This window comes from Drosophila simulans, chromosome 3L (genome assembly GCF_016746395.2).
Source record: "Drosophila simulans strain w501 chromosome 3L, Prin_Dsim_3.1, whole genome shotgun sequence".
NCBI lineage: Eukaryota > Metazoa > Arthropoda > Insecta > Diptera > Drosophilidae > Drosophila > Drosophila simulans.
This window is the reverse complement of record NC_052522.2, coordinates 11,624,483-11,646,122: the sequence shown is the minus strand read 5'-3', so window position 1 is coordinate 11,646,122 and position 21,640 is coordinate 11,624,483. Positions and strand designations below refer to the sequence as shown.

Sequence of the window (21,640 nt, the reverse complement as noted above, 5' to 3'; positions counted from 1 at the left end):
ATTAAAAACTCTTAATTGTTGGGCTCTGGAAAATTGAATGAGCATTAAAGTGCCCAACCAAAAGGGTGGGGTGCGGGTATCATGAATCGTGGTCGGGCAACTTCATGCGAGCTTTTCAATCCGGTTCGCATATTTAACCATAATACCTACAATCCCTGAATACCCGGATAACTTTTATGCCTGTCCCGGCAATGGAATCGCACTAAAATCGGCAACAGCGGCGCAAACAACAATTCCAGCACCGCCACCACCACCACCACAGCAACAATCGAAATGAGAGCAACAAATTTTAACGAGCACCACAAAACCCCGAACGCTCTGCTTTTTTAAGCCGCTTTCATTTACCCGGGCCAAAACCACCTCGAAATCCTCACCACTCCCCCCTTTGTTTTTCCCGCACTCCGAGTTGTGTAATTACAAAAAAGCCGCGGGCTGAAGTTGGTAGCATAACTTGACAAATGGCACGACGGTGGATTGGAGACGGTGGATTGGAGTGGAGGGCTGGGAACGGGCCGGTTAACCAGGATAATAGGATGAAGCAAATGTAAATGAAGCAGGGACCTTCCAGCTAGCGCTGGAAAGTGTGTACAAAAAAATACAACGAAATAATATTAACAAAAGGAAAGAACACACAACGCAAATCGCAGCACAGAAACGTTGACTCAAAAATCTGTTCAGGACATCTCCAACTGGGTTTTTTTTTTCTTTGCCCCCTCTGTGTCCCAAATGAAACATCGCCGCAGGTGACGTGTCCGTAGGAAACAAAAAAAAAGAATAAAAAAGGAACAGGATTCGCGACGCGTGGCTACGGATTTATTCAAGTTGGCTGGGTAACTCCCAAACGTAGTGAAAAGCTTGTCGTATCTGGATTTCCATGTGCGATACGAACGTCTATGACAAATATGTTAAGCTATCTGGATGCTGTCTGAATTCACTTATTTGGAGTACAAATTTACGTACTCCGGTCGTCCAAGGTGTCGAGATACAAATGTTTTTGGCACATACCCGTTGGCTTTACATTTGTTCAGCATTTCGGTGAAAATAGTGATACCTAAGTGGTCATATCTACAATATACATGTTAAATAGTAGTAGGATATGGACACCATAAGGCATACAACTATAACAAAGCCACACATCCTTTCTGGGTCCTCACTGCGGATGAGTGATATTTCAAGTATGAAAAAGTATTAAACATTACTCATCCGCCATGGTGGCCATTGCACCGTTGCTGTTGACCGATTTTTGTTAAAAATGGCAATCCAGCTTTTTCATCAACGTCTGAATCAGATTGATTTTGCTCAGTGCGCGGCAGCAAATAATATTCGGAATCCCCAATGAGTTTGAAAAAGGCAGTGGGATTGTGTGTGTGTCAATATTTCGCTGGCCATATCAAAAAGTCATTTGCAGGCCACCTTCGTGCAATCAGCGGCCATTCAGCCGGGTCATTCCCTCGCAGTGGCAGTCGGGTGGTGGCTCAAACCACTCATCATCATCCACATAAATATATATGATTGCAGGTGCTGGCCGCACTTCTAGCCCAACAGTTGGTTGCACATCTGCGCAATGCAGCAGGACGAACAGAACGAACAGGACGAACACAGGACTACTCCTCGGGGATTCCCACGCCGCACATCTCGCCAAGCGGCAATTAAAATCTTGTATTCGAGTTGCGGGCGCAGCTGGGAAGAACTTTAATTTCCCACGACGTACGAAAATCAACATGGCTTCAAAACAGACGTCGGGAGCAATCAACTCCGGCAGCACCGAGATAAGCCTACACTGAGAGAAAAGGCATTGAACTTATAAAGCGTTCACTTATTTAAATTGCTTTAAAAAACAGAATTTTCACATTTTTTAAGTTTTAATTAATCTACACTATATTAAAACATATATATATATATTAATACATATATTAATTTAATTTAGCACATATTTTTAAGAAATTAATTTCATACATTTTTTAAAGGATAGTTATCTAATTTTGTTAAGCAATGATTTATGTAAATTTCCTATTTCTGTCGACTGTCACAAACATAAAAGCAAATAAGTAAATTAAATACTTAATAAAAGAAATGGTTTGTTTTTTAGATGAGTTGAAACATCTTATGAATGAATCCATTGGGTACTTTTTGTTGTCAATTTTCCGACTGTACGAAACGGAATCAAAACAAAACCCGCCAAGTGGGGGTAAAAAGGAGATGCGCGTCTCCGGCGAAGAGCCGAGCCTGGCCAGAGGATTCCGGGCGGCGCATGCGTTTCGGCTGCACAGACTCCGGCGAATTGGGGGCGCAAAAATCTCCAGAGATTGGCAGACACACTCAGTTGCTGCAGGACTGTCGCGGAATCAAGTTTGTCGCAAGGACGAAGGCGCTCCACGTTTTTTTCCGGTCCGGCGCGATGTGAGCAAGTCCTAGGGAACGCGCGCGAAAACTTCCCACCCAGTCCACCCAACTCCACCCCCCCCGAAAATAAAAGTATCGGTAGCATCTGTACGCCGTACAGGTGGAAAAGCGTAGACAAGGAAACGGGCAGTGAAATCTAAAAATTGTATGATTGTTGAGGCAAAAGTGAAGTGAAGTGAAGTGTAGTAATTTAACCACGCCCTAAGAACCCAAAACCAAACAAACCAGACATGGAGCACTTGCGACCGCTGAGCTACGAGGAGATGTGCCAAATGGAGCTGCTCCAGGCAGCCGGCGGATCAACGGCATCCTCGGCTCCGCCGGCCATGATGCCCATCATGGTGATACCCACAGCACTGCTGCCGGCACCCATCGACGGGGCAGCGGGCGGAGGAGTTCCTGGTGGTGGTGGCATTGGCGGTGGGGCCATGGTGGAGCACTATTATCAGCTGCAGCCCACGCACCACCTCCTGCCAGCCGAGTCGTTGCCAACGACGGCGACAGCAACAGCAAATTCCGGCGAATTGGCGCTCCTGCAAGGCGAGCAACAGATTCCACATCCGAGCATACAGCATCCACAGCAAATGAATATCCTGTGCACCGGAACACTGGGACGCCAAAGGATGCCGGCATCGGGTGGTGGCGGGCATAATCCCAACATAAATCCCAATCCAAATCCCTCGGTGGCGGCTACTTTGCCGCGCGGTTTCCAGCCGGCCGCCTTCGTTACGGACGTCGAGTCGGATTTCGAGGGCAGTGAATGCGGTGCGGGCAGCATGACCACCACCTGCATTCCGCACTTCCGCTTCGGAGCGTGCGGCCTTCAGTCCCTGCAACAGCAGCAGCAGGATGCAGTGGTGGGCTGTGGTTCGCTGGCCTATATGATGGGCTCTGGCACCCTGGGCAGGGGGCGTCGTCTGGCCGGCGGGCAGGGCAAACCTAAGCGGGTTTCCTTCAAGGGCGACAATCTGCCGCCGCCGTCGCCGCCGCCGCCACCAGCCGTTGAGCTAGACGAGAATGGGCTGCCCATACCGGGTGGACCGGGAGATGCGGGTAGCTGCTCCTACATGCACTTCGACAACTACATGGACTACCAGGTGGGTGAATGAGTAGGGGGAAAACCAAAGATGCAGACAAGTAGGAATAACAGCACTCAACATAACTCTATTACAAAGTATCTGAATGTTTGGTATATAGATAGATTAACTGCTTCCCTATGAAGAGTATGCAAATACTCTATTACAAAGTATCTGAATGTTTGGTATATAGATAGATTAACTGCTACCCTATGAAGAGTATGCAAATAATTTAGTCTAGATAAATTTAAATTTAAATTTCGTTTGCACTTTAAATGGTTATTACCATAAAAATACCATATAGATGTCATTAAGTTAAAACAGAGCTCTTTTAACTTAGCCATTAGCGTTGAAACTGAAGAATAGAATAGAAAGGTGGGCGGAAGTCTGATAACGATAAGACCGTTGCCGCCTTTGTAATTGGCATTCATGGCGTTTATCCCACAGAAATTGGATGAAGACAGGGAAGCATTTACGATTATTGCCGGCGCTTTGTGTTCGTGCCGCGATTTCACTGATGCCGCAGCCTGTCGTCACCAAACGCACACTGAGAATAATTTGGTGTCAAAGTTGAAAAGTTGTTTTAAGCTCAATGCAGGTGCAAGTAACTTATCTGGCTTTTTTAGTTAAGTACTGCACCAAAAAAAACCATTTAACCATATTTTTTCCCAGTACATTGACTCTGCCCTAACAGAATTAAACGACCTGGCCTTCAATGGAAGATGTGACGTTTTTATTTTCCGCCAGATACAATCCCTTATGCAGATTCCGTCATAAAGTAGCTCGTATACTTTTATGCCGCACATATCCGTATCCCTACATTAAACGATATGACCCACACTTGATTTGATTTGGAGGCGACACAGAGAGAGGCTTTGAGAGGTCAAATAATCGCTAAATCAGGGGAAAATGCGACTTCAGATTGTTTGGTCTCTTAATGCCTTTTACGATTTTAGGTCAAATCAATATTTTTATAAAGCTGTAATGTACTGCGATTCAAAACTTAAGCATAGCAAAGAGGAAATTATCCCAAACAAAATCAATGTTAAATAATGGTCTGTACTAAAGTGCGGAAATTAAATAGCAACTAAAATATATGCAAATATATTCCATGTTTATCATACGATGATAAGTGCACTTGCAGTGGTTTATTTAGTTGGTCAAGTGCTCACATGCTGAAATATGCAAATTGCCACTGACAGATGTTGAGTTTGAATTTGAATTTTGAGGTGTGGAGCCAAAAAGTTGTGTAAACTGAAGTGATTTTAAACCATTCGAATCAGATGAATATTTAATTACTTGCGGCTGCATTGATTTCGATAGGTAAAAAAAAGACCAATTTTTGCTGTTTTTAGTTGGGTGGCAAAAAAATGAGCAAATGTTGTGGCTAACTATTTTATAAAAAAAAAATTGTGTGAAATCCTAAATTCTCAAAGCTTGCCATTAAAGTGTTTCGCCCCATTTGTTCCAGTTTAATTTGCTATATTATCTTTTTGCTGTCGAGGTTCGACAGATAAAGAAAAGCATCCCCAATCATGATAAATACCAACGATTTTATTTACACTTACATACATGGGACACACACATCCTTTGACCAAATCGCACCAACGATTATTTGCATGTTACTCAATTTGTTTGGGCTGCGAACTAGGGTGAATCAAATCCAGGACACGATTCCTTAGCCAACAATAAACTGGCAAACTTAAGCTCAAGAACCCGAGAAGTGGGGACTGCTGGGCGCATAAAGGGGAATAGGAGGGTTAAAGGGGTTAAAGGGGTAAAAGTTCTGGGACCGGGGCAATTGTCCTTCGAAAGCATTATTCACTGGGAAACGCTGTCATCTTTGGTCGCTGGCGCCATTTGTTCACATTTGAATAATAAATTAAATGTTGCAAATGTCGCTCTGTTGCAGTTGCAGTTGCAGATTCGGTTTTCAGTTTCAGTTGCCTTTCAGCGGACCGGGCATTTGTCCAGCTCGAGATTCTTCTGCTCCTCCGAGCTTGGGTTTTTTATGCGTTCCGCCAAAGCCATAAAAATCGCCATTATTTTCAAGCTCCCCCACAAGTCTCATACCTCCCGTCTTCATTTCGCGCTTTGTTGCCTTGTCCACTTTCAGGATCTACGGAAACACTGTAAAAAATTCCGGTATAGTGATGTATACATTTATAGTGATGTATAGGTATAGTGATGTATACATTTTCGTATAGAATAGCAGAAAAATTGACTTTATGGACTAAAAGACATTTAAACGCTTGAAGTATTGAATATTAAGGTAACAATTGAAAATGCGAGTTCCTTTCATTTCTCTCTGTGCACTTTTTCATGCCCTATCCGTGTCAGCTGCTCCGCTTGAATGCTCCCCATCATTGAGTTTGCCGATAGTTTGCCAAATCCCCAACACTCCGCCTCCTTTCCATTGACACCGCCCAAAAATGTCGAGTCCACACTTTCGTTGGTGGTACTGGCACTCAAACTTTTCACTCCGCCCAGCGTTTCCGTTTCCTGTGTTCCGTGTGCAAATAGTTTCTGGCCAAAAGCTGCCATTCTAGAACTTTGTTCAGTCCCTGTTCCACCGCAGCTCCAAGTGAGTTTTGATTGATGGACATGGTGGTTGCGTGTCAAGTTCGCCAGGACCAGGCACTCCAAAGCCATTGTCCTGCTCCCTGGTTCGCCAGTAGCCAGGATTGCGATGCGAAATTGATGAAACACTCAACACAGAGAGCCGTGCACATGACTCCTGAGAATAATATTGCACAATCAGCGAACTAAGGGCGCACTGGGATTATTATTATTATAATCAAAATTGTGTTAAATGTTAAAGTACAGATGGTTATTGTTAATCAACTTGTATGTTGAAAGTAGTTTCTTGCATGATACTTTGCTGATTTAGTAGCCCGCACAACTTTCATAACTCGCGGTACCTTTGTCCTTTGAATGATAACTCCATTTGCTGATTACGCACATCAATCTGTTTCCGATAAGGCATTAGTTCGTTCGGCCACAATGCATTACAATTAGGAAAGTGCTCAGCCGCTTAACGCAATCAGCAGCCAAATTACATTTAAGGCCAAATCCATTGAGACATGCAACACATTCAACACACACACACACACATTCCTGCATTACTGTGTCGGCCAGCCAGGGCCAATCAACTTTAAATTGTTTAATGAACACTTAGAACGTTTCCGATTCCGATGGCACAAAACAAACACATCTTCCCAAGGACATGCGGATGAAAAGTGGGTGTGGGTGGACTGGGGTGCGGACATTCGCCGTTCATCGCCCACATAAGTCGCACTGGGACGGCAGAATAAACAAACAAAATGCGAGGCCCTAACATAGCCATTGTGGCTAACGCCAACGGCCAACAGTCTGCTGTCCTTCGGGCCAATCTCCTGGGCCAGCACTGCAAAAAAATAATCAGTTCTTAAAGCAATATCAAAAATATATATTCAGTTGTAATGCGTGTAATGGAATATCAATAATATTTAGCAAGATTTGTTTTCCACATATTTATTTTCACAAATTATATTTTTTTATCTTATTAAAGATAATATATTTTTTGTTCTTCAGGATTCAGGATTCTATTTTATTTGTTGTACATTGGAGTTAGCTGCTTTTCAAAATAATTTTGAAACAGAGTTTTTTTTCTTATGATGACCACATATTATATTAGTGACTTCCCTTTTTCCTAGTGTACTTTTCAACTGTGTTTGGGTTTGGTTTCGATTGTGCCCTTCAGGACTGCAACATTTGAATGTGGGACTGTTGCCGGGGCAACCTCAGTACGGAAGGCAGAAATTACGTGGCAGCCACAAGGCAATTTTGTGGCGTGTGGAGCGACGAGCGGGGGGGCCACAGAGACTGATGTCCATCAGCGTGAAATGGCCAAATGACATTTGAAAAACTAAAAACAGCAGCAGGAACAGCAGCTGGCTAGGAGCGCAGTCGACAACTCTGGCAACTGTCGACATGCCTGCTGCGCACTCTCCGGGGTCCTTGGGTTCCGGAATCCAGAATCCGGACTCCGGACTCCGTACTCCGTGGATGGTACAATGAGGGGCGAATTGATAAAGTTGACCGCAAATTCTTTGTGCATTACGTTCGCTACATGGCCGAATCAATCATAATCAAAACCGATAAATTGATATGGTGAAGTTTATTGCATTGTCTGCGAAAGTTTTGGCCCCACAGAAAAGTTGTCTTGCTCCAAAAATCCCCAAAACATCGCAGCAAGACAGAAACAGCAAAATAAGCATCAAGTTGAATTAACTTGGCTGATAGAAGGAACTGAAAGTAAAGTAAAGTAGAGTATTCCTATTAAAACTAACAAACTAAAATTAGTATAAAATTGACGTAAGCTTAGGAAAGTATCGTATTAAGCCAAAGGAGTTAGGTTATTCCAGCAATTTAGCATTCCTCTTCTGTTTTTAACCCCTGAGTGCTACTAGAAAGTGCGAATATTTTGGCACTCGCACCTACATCTCCATTTTCCTAACCCCCCAAAATTTCACCGTGGAGCCACTGGGGGATTATTTATGGAATGGATTTGCTTTGTTTCCCACGAGTGCCGCGTATAACATGATATATGCCCCATGGCTGGGATGAGATATGGCATGACAAATACTTTTCAGCATACAGCAAAGAGCGCTTCCTGTCCACCGCCCATTGCGAGAGCCCCTTTGGCTGTTGCACATGCGGCACAGATTTTAGTTGTTTTTAGTCTCGGACTAAATTTCTTTCAGTCCGGGTGTTGCTCACAAAAAACACACACACACTCGCACATATATACACTGTATATATCGTAGAGGAGATTCTACTAAAAACTGCAGCTGCAAAAGGGAAAATAATGGCGGAAACTATAAAGCATTCCGTAACAGTTTTCCTTTTTTTTTCCTGCTCCCGTTTCTATTTTTCGCCCGTTGCCGTTTTCATTGTTATTGTCCTTGTTGACGTTGGTCCTGCAGCCGCCTCCTTGCGCCTCCTTTCCCCTCCCTTTGTGCGAACTGAATGGCTCTGATGTTGCAGCTGACGTGCTGCATGTTGCTGCTGTTGCTGACGGAAGGAGCGGAGTTGTTCCTATTGTTGCTGCCGCATCGTCTGCTCATTTTTATTTAAAACTCAATTGGACGAATTTCAGCCCCGGGTCGGAGGATCAGGCAACAGGCAGCAACAATGGAGCCAATTTGTACCGAGTCCGACTGACGCACAAGAAGCCATCATCAGGATAACCCATACCACTCACTGTGAGGGCAGCAGATGGTTGGGCATCAAGTGCTAAGTGAGCTCAATTAGATATCCGCAAAGATAATCACTAGCACTTGTAAACTAGATATTAGCAAATTAATAGTTCACCTAAAACATTCTCCAACGAACTGTTGTTGTTTTGTAAGGGATTTGATAAGGTATTATAATGAATAATACTTTTTGAATCTTAAATGGACTTTATGTTCAGATAACTTCAAGTTTCCTGCATTTCTACTTACTCATTACCTGGAGCATATGTATGTTTAGCTTGGCCAACTTGTTTTCCACCCATTTAAGAGCTAGTAAAATGGTAGCCTTTTTAGTCGCCCCATCAACAACAAACTACTAAAGTTTCTCTCATAAATGCGATTGTTTTTGTTCTTTGGTGGCATGTCAATGGAGGTCATGACCCGGTCTAAACTAATTATAAACTTGACGAAACCAAGGCAAACCTGTGGGTCACATCCCATGGCTGTGGGTGTCCTCGTGGTCATGCATTTTTCGGGCGGCTCTGTCGCCTGCCAAAAAGGCGAGCAAAGTCTATGGAAAATGTGACCAAATCTGGTGGCCGGATTACAGCTTTAGCTCCCGCAATGCCGCCAACAACGACGAGGATGAGGATGAGTATGACGATGATGCGACCTCCGTTGGCAAACAAACTTTTCGCGTCACACCAAGCTGTCCCGGAAAAACCAAACCCCATCCAAGAAAAAAAAAAAGCGGAAAAGTGCAGTGCACTGCACAATGAAGCGCCTTTTAAGCAGCTAACTTTTCGCGAGATTTTTACTTTTTTCGCACAAAATCTAGGGGGAAAAAATGATGCTACTATGTTGTGGATGCAGTGCAGCGAGGGTGCCACGGCGATAGCGGAAGCACGTAAAATATTTGCATTTTTATTAAAAATTGAATAAATTGAGATGAATATTTCTTTCGCTGCCAAAAGTTCTACCCTCCGTCATCTTGTTATCGTTTTATTACTTTCGCGGAGAAGCACAAAAGTTTGTTGCCTTTTATAAAAGTTAATTTCAAATGTTGCCAGCTTTGTGATGTTTGAAATTCATAATTAAAAAATAGTTGAAAATGCGGCGAGTGGTCAAGGCCCACGTGGTCCCTTTGTGGCAACGTTGTATTTAATTTAATATAATTATTTTCGTGCACGGAAATCCAGCAAAAACGGAGCACAGCTCTTCATCACGCTCGTTGCTCATACGCCGTGTGGTGCCGATTTTCCAGCTAATTAGCTGCAGTCCGGGCGAAAAACTTCGTGAAAACTCTGTAAAGCACTGTCTTTTCACAAAAATGGTCGACTGGCCAGTTTTTTTTCGCTTTCAACAACCTGCATCTCATTAATAAAACAAAATTGAATATAGCATATAATTAAGCTTTCAGGATAAATATAAGCACTTGATTTCAGTTGGTTTGGAGATGGTGAATGGAGAGTAATAATTATTATTTTAATCATATCTTGTTAAATTCTATGTACCATTTACTTAGACCACTTATATGTACATATGTATGCATGATCAAAACTAGTTTGTGATGTTTCAAGTTTGCTTTCAATCTAATTGAATACAATATCCTTGCATTCCCTGACTTGTGCTCGACAATGTGCGCATTTGGATTTGATTTGTACTTTGCACAGTTTGACATAATTCCTCAGGCAGTCGCAATATAAACAAATCATTGCCTGCCCCTGGCAAACTTTCTGTCACAACTTTCACACGACAAAGTTTCTCCATTTGGTCCTTTGTACGCTGGGCGTTTGCCACGCCCCCTCCCCAAGGGATTGTGCGTGGGTCGAAGAAGTTAGCTTTTCGGACCTGGAGACACACATGTGGCCCAAGTCCATGAATTATGACTGAGGCTTAATTATGTCGAGCCAAGATTAGCCCGGCAGGCATGATTTCATCACACGGAATATAAAGAACAGTATGGAGAATCGGGTTGGATGGGCAACGTAGCAACGTGGCTGGGCCATTACATTGATTGTGATATGGTTATTCGGTTCATTAAAAAGTTTCCCCGCACATCGTGTTGATGTTTCATGCAAGTTATGAATATAGCAAGACGCTCGAAGTTTGCTTCTTCTGCTGCAGTTTTAATTAGGGCACAAAATCAACGAAGAAACTTTGACGCACTTTTAATGAAGCAACTTTTCGACGAACGGTTGTATCACGCTGAAGTCAACGCCTTACCACCTTCTCACTTCAGAAGTTACGGCATTGTATTTTCAGACTATGAGACCAGGTAAAGAAACGAATTTAACCGCCAAACGAGAAAGGAATTCAATGGTATTAACTTAAGTGCATATATAAGTGGCAAATATCGAATATTTGCTTTAACGGAACGGACATTATACATTAAGCTTAAAAGTTTAAGAAAACAAACCCATTGATCCTACATTGCTTTTCAAATAGTAATTTGTACCACAATTTCAGACGACTGGTTTCGGTGGATTGCCCGACGTCACCGAGCACTCGAACATCCGCCGCACACTGTCCCGCCAGAACTCGATCTCGAACAGCGATTCCGGCGGCGAGATAGCCAGCATCCAGAAGTCAAAGGTGAACTTTGGCAATCCCCTCGCCGGCGGCGTAGTCGTCGGTGGAGATATAGTTGGTCTGGACGCCAAGTCGCCCACATCGCTGGGTTCCACGACTGGAGCCGGCGCCACTGGTAAAGCGAAGGGAAAGGCGTCAAGGAAAGCGAATGCCGGACCAGATGGCGGACAGAAGGGCAGGCGAGGATCCTGGCTGGTGGCCATCACCCTGGTCAGCGCCATCTGTCTACTGGCCATCGCCGCTACTTTGGCCTACCAGCACTTCCTTATGGCGCCCAGCCGCAATTCCCATGCCCAAAGACTGAGAATCGTTCGTCGAATCCTGCGTGAGGTGCCGCTGGTCGACGGGCACAACAATTATGCCTGGAATGTGCGCAAGTACGCCCACAGCAGCCTGGAACTCCATCTCAGCCACGACGTGGACCACAAGTCACTGTGGGCGCGGCCGGCGTGGGCGCAAACGGACATGGAGCGACTCAAGCAGGGATTAGTCAGCGTCCAAGTGTGGTAAGTTCCATTATGAAAGCCAAATTCTCAGTATTATTTCAAATATATATTTAAGAAAAATAATGGTTGATTTCAAACTTGAGGTATTACATTATTCAATTATTTTTTATGATTAAGATTTAGGTTTAAGATTAGATGGTTATGTTTTGTCAGGATCCTTACTTGTTTGTTTCCAATATAATCATTTTACAGCCAGTGACAGGATTCCAGCACAATCGAGCCTTAACTATAATAACAGCATTCAACGGGGCGTATACGCAATGAAAATAAACCCACCGGGGGCCCCAGTCATGAAAATTGAAAAGTCACATAGAACCGCAATCAGGCCGATGCGACACAACTACTCGGGTCAGAGGTTTGACCCCCCACACAAAACATGGCAACTATAGCCAGCTGCCACGCCCACCGATGGCCATCCAAACAGCCGCCCACTTTGCATGAACTCCACTATATACCCACCAGCTCCCGCGCGAGGCAATAAAAAGCTGCCAACAATTTGACTGCAAAATAAAATTTGGCAACCGGCTGGATGCCCCAGGGCAAGCAGCCAACCTGTCTGCAGTTCGGCCTTCTCAGACTTTGCCTACACAAATACACTGGGAGAAAATGCGAACCAATTAGATCTTAAGAGATGCATTTTTGGATTTTAAAGCATATGAGACTCTTAAAATTGAGCTGATTCAAAATCATATTAGAGTGTAATTAGGTGAAAACTAAAGTTGTTATTACCCTTATGTACAAAAGGCTAGCCGTATTGGGAATTCTCAAGAAAGTCCCGAAAAATTCTCGAGGAAATCGAGGAAAGTATTATTATTATTTCTCTGTGTATCCTACACCCACTGAATGCCCTTTTTCGAATTTGTTTGATGAAAAAAGGGAGGAGGAGCACAATCTGACAGGCAGCAGACAGGTGGAGTATGGGAAAAACGCTGATGGGCAATCGACTTGAGTTCATTTTGGTAGATATAACTACCACCATCCACAGTCTACTTTTGCGCCCGCCAGATGGCGCAAGCGTAACTTTTAGCCAATTTGGCGATTCAATTCGCTGGACGACCTTGCTGAACTTCGTTTTGGGCAAAATCCGCGGGACTTTTGGTCTTTAGCCGAGCTCTGCGAAGTTTTGGCTCTCTTATTGCCATATCAAATGGCAACTAAAATGCTAACTAACCACTTTGGCACTTTCAATTTGCATTTTACAATAAAACTGCAGTCGCGGATGGCAGGGAATGTTGGTAGCTGTGCTAAAAGGGCTACAGTTAAATTTCAAATATTTCTCAATTAGAAGGTATAAAATATAAATAAAAAATAGTGTAAATTGTAATTATAATGTTAAATAAATATACATATTTAGTGAATAAATATAGAATATAGAATATATAAATTATATTTATATATGTATAAGTATCATTTATTGCGAGGCGCCTTTTATGTATAAACGTACATATATGTTTCTTGTTTTGGCACGGTAACTCATGGTAAAAGTGCGCTAACTCTTACACTTTCCGTGTCCTTTTGCAGGTCAGCATATGTGCCGTGCGAGGCGCAGGGCTTGGACGCGGTCCAGTTGGCTCTGGAGCAGATCGACATTGTGCGGCGATTGTCGGACATGTATGCCCGGGAAACGGTGCTGGCCACATCCTCGCAGGACATTGTCGATGCACATCGCCGGGGACTGCTGGCCTCGCTAATTGGCGTGGAGGGTGGCCACACGATTGGCTCCTCCCTGGGAGTTCTGCGATCCTTTTACTCACTGGGCGCACGCTATCTCAGCCTGACCCATCGCTGTGACGTCTCATGGGCAGGATCGAGTGCATCGCCGGCGGAACAGGGGCTCACGCCCTTTGGCAAGGCCATTGTGCGTGAGATGAACCGGCTGGGCATGATGATAGATCTGTCGCACAGCTCGGATGCCACGGCCAGGGATGTGCTTCAGGTGACCCGCGCTCCGGTCATCTTCTCGCACTCCGCCGCCCGCCAGCTGTGCAATTCGACGAGAAATGTGCCGGATGACATCTTACGCCTGGTGGCCGAGAATGGGGGTCTTATCATGCTGAGCTTTGACTCCGAGGATGTGGCCTGTGGGCGGCAGGCGCGCCTACAGGACGTGATCGAGCACATTAAGTATGTGCGGGCCATTGCCGGCATCCAGCACATTGGACTAGGAGCCGGATACGATGGCATCGAGCTGCCGCCCTTGGGACTGGAGGATGTGTCCAAATATCCCGAGCTATTGGCCGCCCTGCTGGAGGATCACAACTGGAGCGAGGAGGATGTGGCCATGCTCGCGGGCAGGAATTTTCTGCGCATCATGGAAACGGTGGAAACGGTGCGGGACTACTGGAAGCGAGCGGCCATCCAGCCCATTGAGCAGACGGAGCCCCAGCCCAAGACGCAGTGCACCTACATGTCCTCGTGACCGCAGGCGCAGGCGGTGAGGCAGCGACGCGATGAGCCGCCCATGGAGCGGGCCAATCGCACCACTGCCACCTTGACGGGAGAGCACTTCTGGCAACGCGGTCCGGAGTCGAGGGACTCCGTCTCCAATCGCACCAATCCGGCGGTCATCGCGGCCACGACAACGAGTTTTACGGTCAGCGAACTGCTTCAGTAAACTGGAATTAGAGCAAGGGATTTTGGCTTGCGGTTCGGCTCGCCGGGATTTCGGGAATGGAGGGCGTTTACTAAGGTACTGAAGACCCGGAAAGGGTCTTTAAAACAGTTCAATTCAAAGGGAATACTTTTTCTTTAGATATTCAATATTTCATTATTTTCTTTGGGAATGAGAAACACATTTTGATAAAGCCAAATATTGGTGACTCAATTGGAAATTCGTTAAATAAGCCAATATGTACATAAACTAGATCCTTTGTGCTGCCATCACTTGCTCCCCCCTCTGGTCGAAAAGTGAACGAAGAACTGTCGTGGCGAACCTCGTGAATAATTAGTGTGTACTCGTAATTTACTTCCATAGGATGCATTGATAGGCGTATGAATAAATAATAATAATAAATGTACTAGTATTTAGCCCATAATTGTTTGCAGCTATACTTATTTGGTGTTGTGGCAATGCATAATTTATGCACAATGCGGATACTTATTGATGTTGCTGTACCACGGGGCGTATGCGCGACGCAGCGAGCACCGAACCGCAAACCGAAATCGTTCTTGGCTTGCCTGTGACTGTATTATATATGTAGGGCACACATCAATGATTCACGCAAATTATCGCAATTAAGCGCAATATATTTAATCACAAACATCACACATACATATTAACATACGTATTAACCATCGAAACAAATTAATTGCAGCAGATTTCCCACAGTTGGCATTTATGCCAGGATCATGGGGTCAAAACAACATGCACAACTGTATAATCAGTCGTAAGCACCGCCAGCAATTCAATTAAAATGGAATTTTTCACCCTGGCTGCATGTGAATCCATCTGAATTTCTGTATTAGGTTAGTTAACAAAACACAAATGAAAAATCCCAAAAACAAAATCAAAAAAACGAAATGTTGTTCGTGTATGCATAGCTACATATATACATATATACCACTCGAAAAAAAACGCAAAATAAAAGTAAAATGCAGCAAAAGCAATGCGTGTACACGCATTTCCATAAAAATAAACCGGAAATAAAAGAAAAATCCTACAAAAATACAGTTTGTTTTTCATTCGTATTTTGGGCTGGTTGTGTGCAATTTATAAGTTGGTAAACACATTAAAACTGATTCAACTTTTCTACCAATGCTTTTTTAAGGGATGCACATAATCATGAACGTAATTTTGTTCAGTTAGAATTTAATAAAATTAAATATGTAATTAATTTCGCAATATCAAATCATAAGAACTTTGAAAAGAATGCATTCTTAACATGTATGCTAACCATATACTATCTACCTATACTATCTTTTATGCTCAAGCAATCAAAGCCTTTGGATACTTTTGTTTTTCTAAGTACTTGCATGTATGTATACTAAGTTCCGGAATGTCGACCTCAGCTTAGCTATACCAGTAGTACAAACACACGCGAGTCCTTATACAATCGCAGAGTCTGGGGAACATAAAAAACGTTAAGTGGTCGTAAATCAAAATTGTTCAAGAATGGGAAAGTTCGCAAAGTTCCTCTTGCCTTAACTACTTTGCGACGACACGGAGTCCTTTGGCCAATTCAGTCTTATTGTCCTCTTCCCTGGTATTTATTTTCAGATACTTTAAGGCCAAAAGAAAGGAACTCCCGAAGGATCCGGAAATTGGCGACGAGCAGCATCGTCCTTGCTGTGGGCAACTGCCAATCCAATTTCGTGCATTTGCAGTCCATTGAGTTTCGCTTAAATTTTAATGAAAATAGGAAGCGATACCACCAAGTTTTAATATTCTTGGTTTTTTTTTTAATTATTTTAATTTTTTTTTTTCTTCCACGAAGTATCCACGAGTATTGTGTGCGAAAAATGCTTAGAATGGAAGTTATGGGTTAGTCTCCAATGCTAGTTGATTTATTTTAACTCTAATATTTAGATGAAATATTTGCAGCAGTTCTAAGAAGTAAAGTCAAGGGCCCGTAACTTTTGGACATCATCATAACCGCGTTAACGGTTACATTGGCCATTAAAAGTAATTGCCCAATTTCACGGCGTAAACAGCCACGACAATCCATCCACTGGCAGTTGGGGGGAGGCTGTTAAAAGAGAATGGACGTCCCCCAGGCGAAAATTAAGAACTGGCCGCTAAGGAGACGAGCGGCCGGCCTGGCATCGCATTCTCATTAACACGCCAGTCCGGTTTCAATTTCCTGTTTCACCGTATTTCCTTTCATTATAAATGGCTCTCAACATGGCCGCCCAGTTGAGCCGCCAACTCCGGCAAAAAGCCATAAAGAATGTGCCACGCGACAACTGCGACGAGTTGATGGACAAAATAATGCCTGATGACATTTATAATGAGCGCAATTTTTTGTTGCAGTTGATAAGTGGAAACTCGCTTCATGTGACCTCAAATTTGCGCTACATAGCAGCATAAAATTCAGCAGCATTCTCAGTCGTTTTATTAAGTTTTAATATCAGCATAAGTAGAAGCTTAAATCGCAGAGTAAAGTATCCGATCCGAATGAAACGCTTTCTTTACAAGGTCAAAGGTAAAGCTTTATTAAAAATTAAATGTACATACTCAACGAAATTCTTCTGGATGAAGTCTTGTATTGATTAAGCAGAAATATTTGTATTTTTCCTGATAGCTCAACCAAGCAGACTGGCCGACTACATGGTAAAAATCTCGGGGACTAATTTTAACGAAATTTATATGGCTCAATAGATTTTTTATGTATTTTTGATGTTTGATCCTCAAACCATTTGAATCTTCTGTGATGGGCACAGATGATGAGTCCAAGTCATCTTTCTTCTCTTCTTGACTGCCGCATTCACAAGAAAATTTTCCAGAAGATGTTCTTACCGCCTTATTGTACCCATTATGGTTTAGATAAGCCTCCAACATTTTGAACATTGTGATCTCAGTCAAGCACCCCTTGGTGGCAATGAAGTACTGTTCGAAGACATCTGCAGTTAGGAGCAGTGTTCCTCTGCAATTCATTTCCCTGGGACAACTTCTCCTCATGATCTTAAAAAAAAATCAGTAACTATTATATAGATTGAATACTTATTTTGAATGTCGTATTTCGATTGCTCTTATAAAAATATGTAACTCACATTTTGTTTTTTTTTTTATGTCACTCCGATCCGATATTAGTTAGAAATTCACAAAGTGAAGCCTTTGAGATGGAAAAACAAGATTTTAATACCGATTCGTCGTATAGAATCACATCACTAATCTGAACACACACATCTAAAAAATATCTCCCAATTTGCATATTTCATTGATGATAAGGCGTATGTACTACATTTTTAAAAGCAGCACTTACCCATATTGTAGCTACAAAAGTGTATTCCAAAATGCTAGTGTGAACAAGCTGTTATGTGGAAACACATCAACTTCTTTTCAAATGTATGTAAGCTTTTTCACAAAACAAAAACATAAATGTCGTTGAAAGGTATGTAAAAGGCAGAAGAAAGCGGTTTCGAACGCATAAAGTTTTTGCAAATTCCTTTGATATTTTTTCATATTTTTGTTAGTCTTGTAAATTTCTATAAATTTGCCCAAAACTGCCAAGTCCACAAATGGTTTTTTTTATTTATATTTATATCAGACTAGAAATTTACAAGTTTATCGTTTTTACAGAAAAAAAATTTACCACGCCCACTCTAACGCCGACAAACCAACTAAAACCGTCACGTCCACACTTTTCAATTTTTTCACATATTATTATTTTTTACCGATATTCCAAAATATATTAACATTTTTCGTTCACACTCCCAGCGGAGTAACGGTTATCTAATAGTCTCGTTTTCTTATTGTCAACTGAGCAAGTCTCCCACTTGCATACGAAATATACATATCTGCAAGCCCACCCACAACGCCGTGAACCATCTCATTCTGGCGTATTGATGTATCGCAACCAAAAATGCACAGCATGGATGTCGAGGGCAGCAACACAATGGAATGAATGAATGAAACAGAATGGATAGTGACCAACTGACAAGTGACACTTTTCCAATTGAAATTCCCCCCACCCAGCAACTGCACAATTCCACTGGAAAAACCCGACAAACTGTGTGCACATATACATAAATATGTACATATGTATGTATGTATTTTCAAAGTAGTCCCCGATGGTCATGTCAGCCGAGATGTCATAAATTTGCACGGGCACATAGATCGAATATTCCAAATTCAGCTCTGGCGTGTGGTATTTTTATTTTTTAAATTTTCAAATACTGCCGGCAAAGGAAGCACAATGGACGGCTGCCACAACGACATCTTGGCGCCCCTCATCCTGGCCATTATGGTGGCCAATGGACACCCGCTCACCCTGGACGAGATCGTCGATGAACTGACGGCGGTGATCAATTCGCAAACCGAGCTCGCCATTGCGCATGAAAATATTGGAGACGGAAAACATAGCCACAAGTCGTATAAGCCGAGACGAAGGCACTAAGGATCTTAACATGCGTTATGTGCCAAATTTAAAATGCAATAACTTATTCAAGATTTAAGTGAATTTAATCTCTTGAGCTATAATTTATAATAAACTGATCGTGTCGGCGGCGACACTTATTTCCGTCCGGGAGTGATGTAGTTATTTAGTAAATTTCGAAACAAATGTGCTTAAAAGGGTTTATAATAACCTAACACATTATTTCAAGACGGACATATGAAAACTATGCACATATATGCTGTTTTAAGCTCAAATATCATAACGGGAAAAGCAAATATTCATAACTGGAAAGAAAAGACTTGCTTCAGATTGACAATTTCTCATTTAGTTTAAAGCTAGGAGTATTTTTTCATCCTGTTGATTGCCCTCAAGCATCTCAAATTACTTGCTGTAGCAAGGCAACTCTGCATACATTTTCCTGTCTTGATGTTATGTATGTACGTACATATATTTTCGTAGGTGGTGGTGCGCGAAGCAGCAGCACGTGTGCAAAATCTACGGACAGAGCGAGTTAAAAGTTTTTCAGCGTCGCGAAAAATTGTTTATGTTTCGCCTTAAAAGGAGCAGGGAAAAATTTGGAATATGTGAAGATGTGTGTGGATTGCTGGAGAAACTACGACTACCGGCATAGCACCCACGTGGATGTCAGTGCGGCGAAGGAAAAACACTTTTCCAGCCGCGGATCCGTGAAGTTGGGAAATTGTCAGCACCTGTAACCGGGATGGGATGGTAACTTTGGGTAAAGAATCCCACACGTACGACCGTTCGCCTAATAATCACGTGCCGTGAGAGCTCATTAAATTCAGAGGTGAAAAGCAGCCTCGTCCCGCCTTCTGTCGCCATTTTATAACCACATAAATGTGCATATGTACATACATCAATATGTACATACATGCATATATCATCTGGCAGGTAGATGAAATCAGCGAGGCTCGATTACATTTTATTCTCATCGCCAGTGAATTTCACTGAGGTACATTTAATTTTGAATGTAAGTGTGTAGATTCGTATTTGGAATTTCAGAAAGAAAGCCTATAAGCAGTACATTTGTTTATATCGAACTGATTTACTTATAGGAAATCATGGCCAGCATATCCCGAAACCTTCGCTGAGACTTGTCTACATTCCAGAAACCGATAAGAAAAACTTAAACCGTATAAAATTGAATGTGCTTGTTTTATGTATATCAAACATGGGTGCACGTATGTATATACGTCCCCCAGTCATACATAAAGTGTTAAATTTTGTAATTTCCGGCGTCTTTTTGAAGTGCTTTGAAGGTGTCAATGGCGCATTAATTTCAAGTGTTCAACAATATATGACACTCGAGGCGATACCGCCGTGCAATCCAAAGCAGCCCGTAAAATTTTATGATCCCAGCCTCGTTCATATCATCGCCGGGAAGTTAAGCCCACTCCGATGCCAAGATGAGGAAAGGTTCTGAAATAAAAGGGCGAAGGCGGATGACAAGTTCGCAGTTCATAAAACGGCAGACGGGCTGCGACAACAAAGCAAATTGGTGGACAACCGGGACATGGAACTCCAGTTCCCTTTGCAGGATGTCCTCTTCTCCGCATGAGCGAGTACGCTCGACCGCAGATTCGCCGCTCCTGCTGCGGGCGTTCATTTTTACGGTCATCGGGTCACTAGTAAAAATAATCTTATGACCTCCCATCTGCCCTTCCGAGTCCTTTGACTGTCAGCTGCAGCTTCCTTTCAAATTTTTTTCTGTTGAGTTTTAAATCGCCCTTTTCGGCAAAAGACGCACTTTTCGAACTTTATGATTGTTCCATATTATTCCATAGTAGAGACACGTATTTATGAATTTTAAATATTTCAAGCAAATGAAAAGTGAAAATTTCTATCATACTAAATAAAAATATAAATGGGAATTAAAAGATACATCGAGTATACACCGATTGTATATCCATACGCTCATATTGTCTTTCTATATGAATGTGTGCAGGATGCAAACTACTTGCCTCCACATGCTCGTCAAATGTTTCACCCAAGGATGCAGTAACCCCCATTCGCCGACCAAGAAAAGACAAACCATGGCACAAGGTACGTAAATGAGTATACATTGGGATTGGGATTGATGTTGGATCATTTCGGAGGTGTATGGGTCCCGTGGGCGTATTTTGGAGGACTCTTTCCGAATCCCGTGGATGTGCTGAAATGGCATTGGGCGTGCTAACAATACATCTGAAATTTTAATTGATTCCGATAATGAGCATGGATACAGAGGCGTTTGTCTTGTGCATTTTTGCTATTTATTCCTCGAAAGCCCATTAAACATGTGCCAGCGTCATTCGGATAATTGAAGCATCAATTCCGTTGGACAAATCTACGATATTTCACTGCCACAGCGAGGGAAATTGATTAAAATACATAAATTCATGTGAAAGGAAAGGCGATGCTCAGCATAAATTACATAGGCTTTCTCATAGGGCCTTTGTGGTTTGATTATATGGATAAACACTGCATTTATAAATGTACCCTAAATATTCGAATTTCTTTTAATTTCTTTTATAGATTTGCCTTTGGCTCACAGTGGATTTTCGATTCCCCATTTAATTTTATTTGTTTTCGGCGTGGTGCCAACTTTTTTTTATTTGCTTAAAGGGAGCAATCTGCGAAGGACAACATAAGTGAGTAGCTACATATATATATAAATGTATGTATACAGATCTGTTTGTACATTTGCTGCTGTATCTGCGTATCTGTGTATCTGTACAATTTCCGTGGCTTTTTCAGCTTTTTCGGGGTTTCACTGATTTCTGCTTTTCATT

At 42.6% G+C, this 21,640-nt stretch overlaps 2 protein-coding genes across 4 annotated transcripts in view; both read left to right on the top strand.

Annotated features, from left to right (window-relative positions):
* Positions 1-15,458, top strand: part of LOC6737731 (putative dipeptidase NECHADRAFT_87110) — an 87,071-nt gene extending 71,613 nt beyond the window's left edge. For 2 of the 3 annotated variants that reach the window (XM_039294168.1, XM_016169732.2), the window contains exons 3-4: positions 11,165-11,793; positions 13,315-15,458. In XM_039294168.1, coding sequence (XP_039150102.1) covers positions 11,165-11,793; positions 13,315-14,212 — 1,527 coding nt within the window. In that variant the 3' untranslated portion in view covers positions 14,213-15,458. Of the gene's footprint in view, positions 1-2,309; positions 3,501-11,164; positions 11,794-13,314 lie in introns of those variants that run through there. The other variant, XM_039294169.1, reaches the window with a different exon arrangement.
* Positions 15,459-18,515: 3,057 nt separating this feature from the next.
* On the top strand, positions 18,516-18,980 carry LOC27206234. The gene has a single exon (XM_016169733.3). It carries the CDS (start codon positions 18,648-18,650, stop codon positions 18,846-18,848), a length of 201 nt encoding a protein of 66 aa, XP_016031504.1. The 5' UTR covers positions 18,516-18,647; the 3' UTR covers positions 18,849-18,980.
* Positions 18,981-21,640: the final 2,660 nt, after the last annotated feature.

What these genes read in the sequence shown, in the direction of transcription:
- LOC27206234 (XM_016169733.3), top strand. Translation starts at nt 18,648, where the DNA reads ATGGACGGCTGCCACAACGACATCTTGGCGCCCCTCATCCTGGCCATT.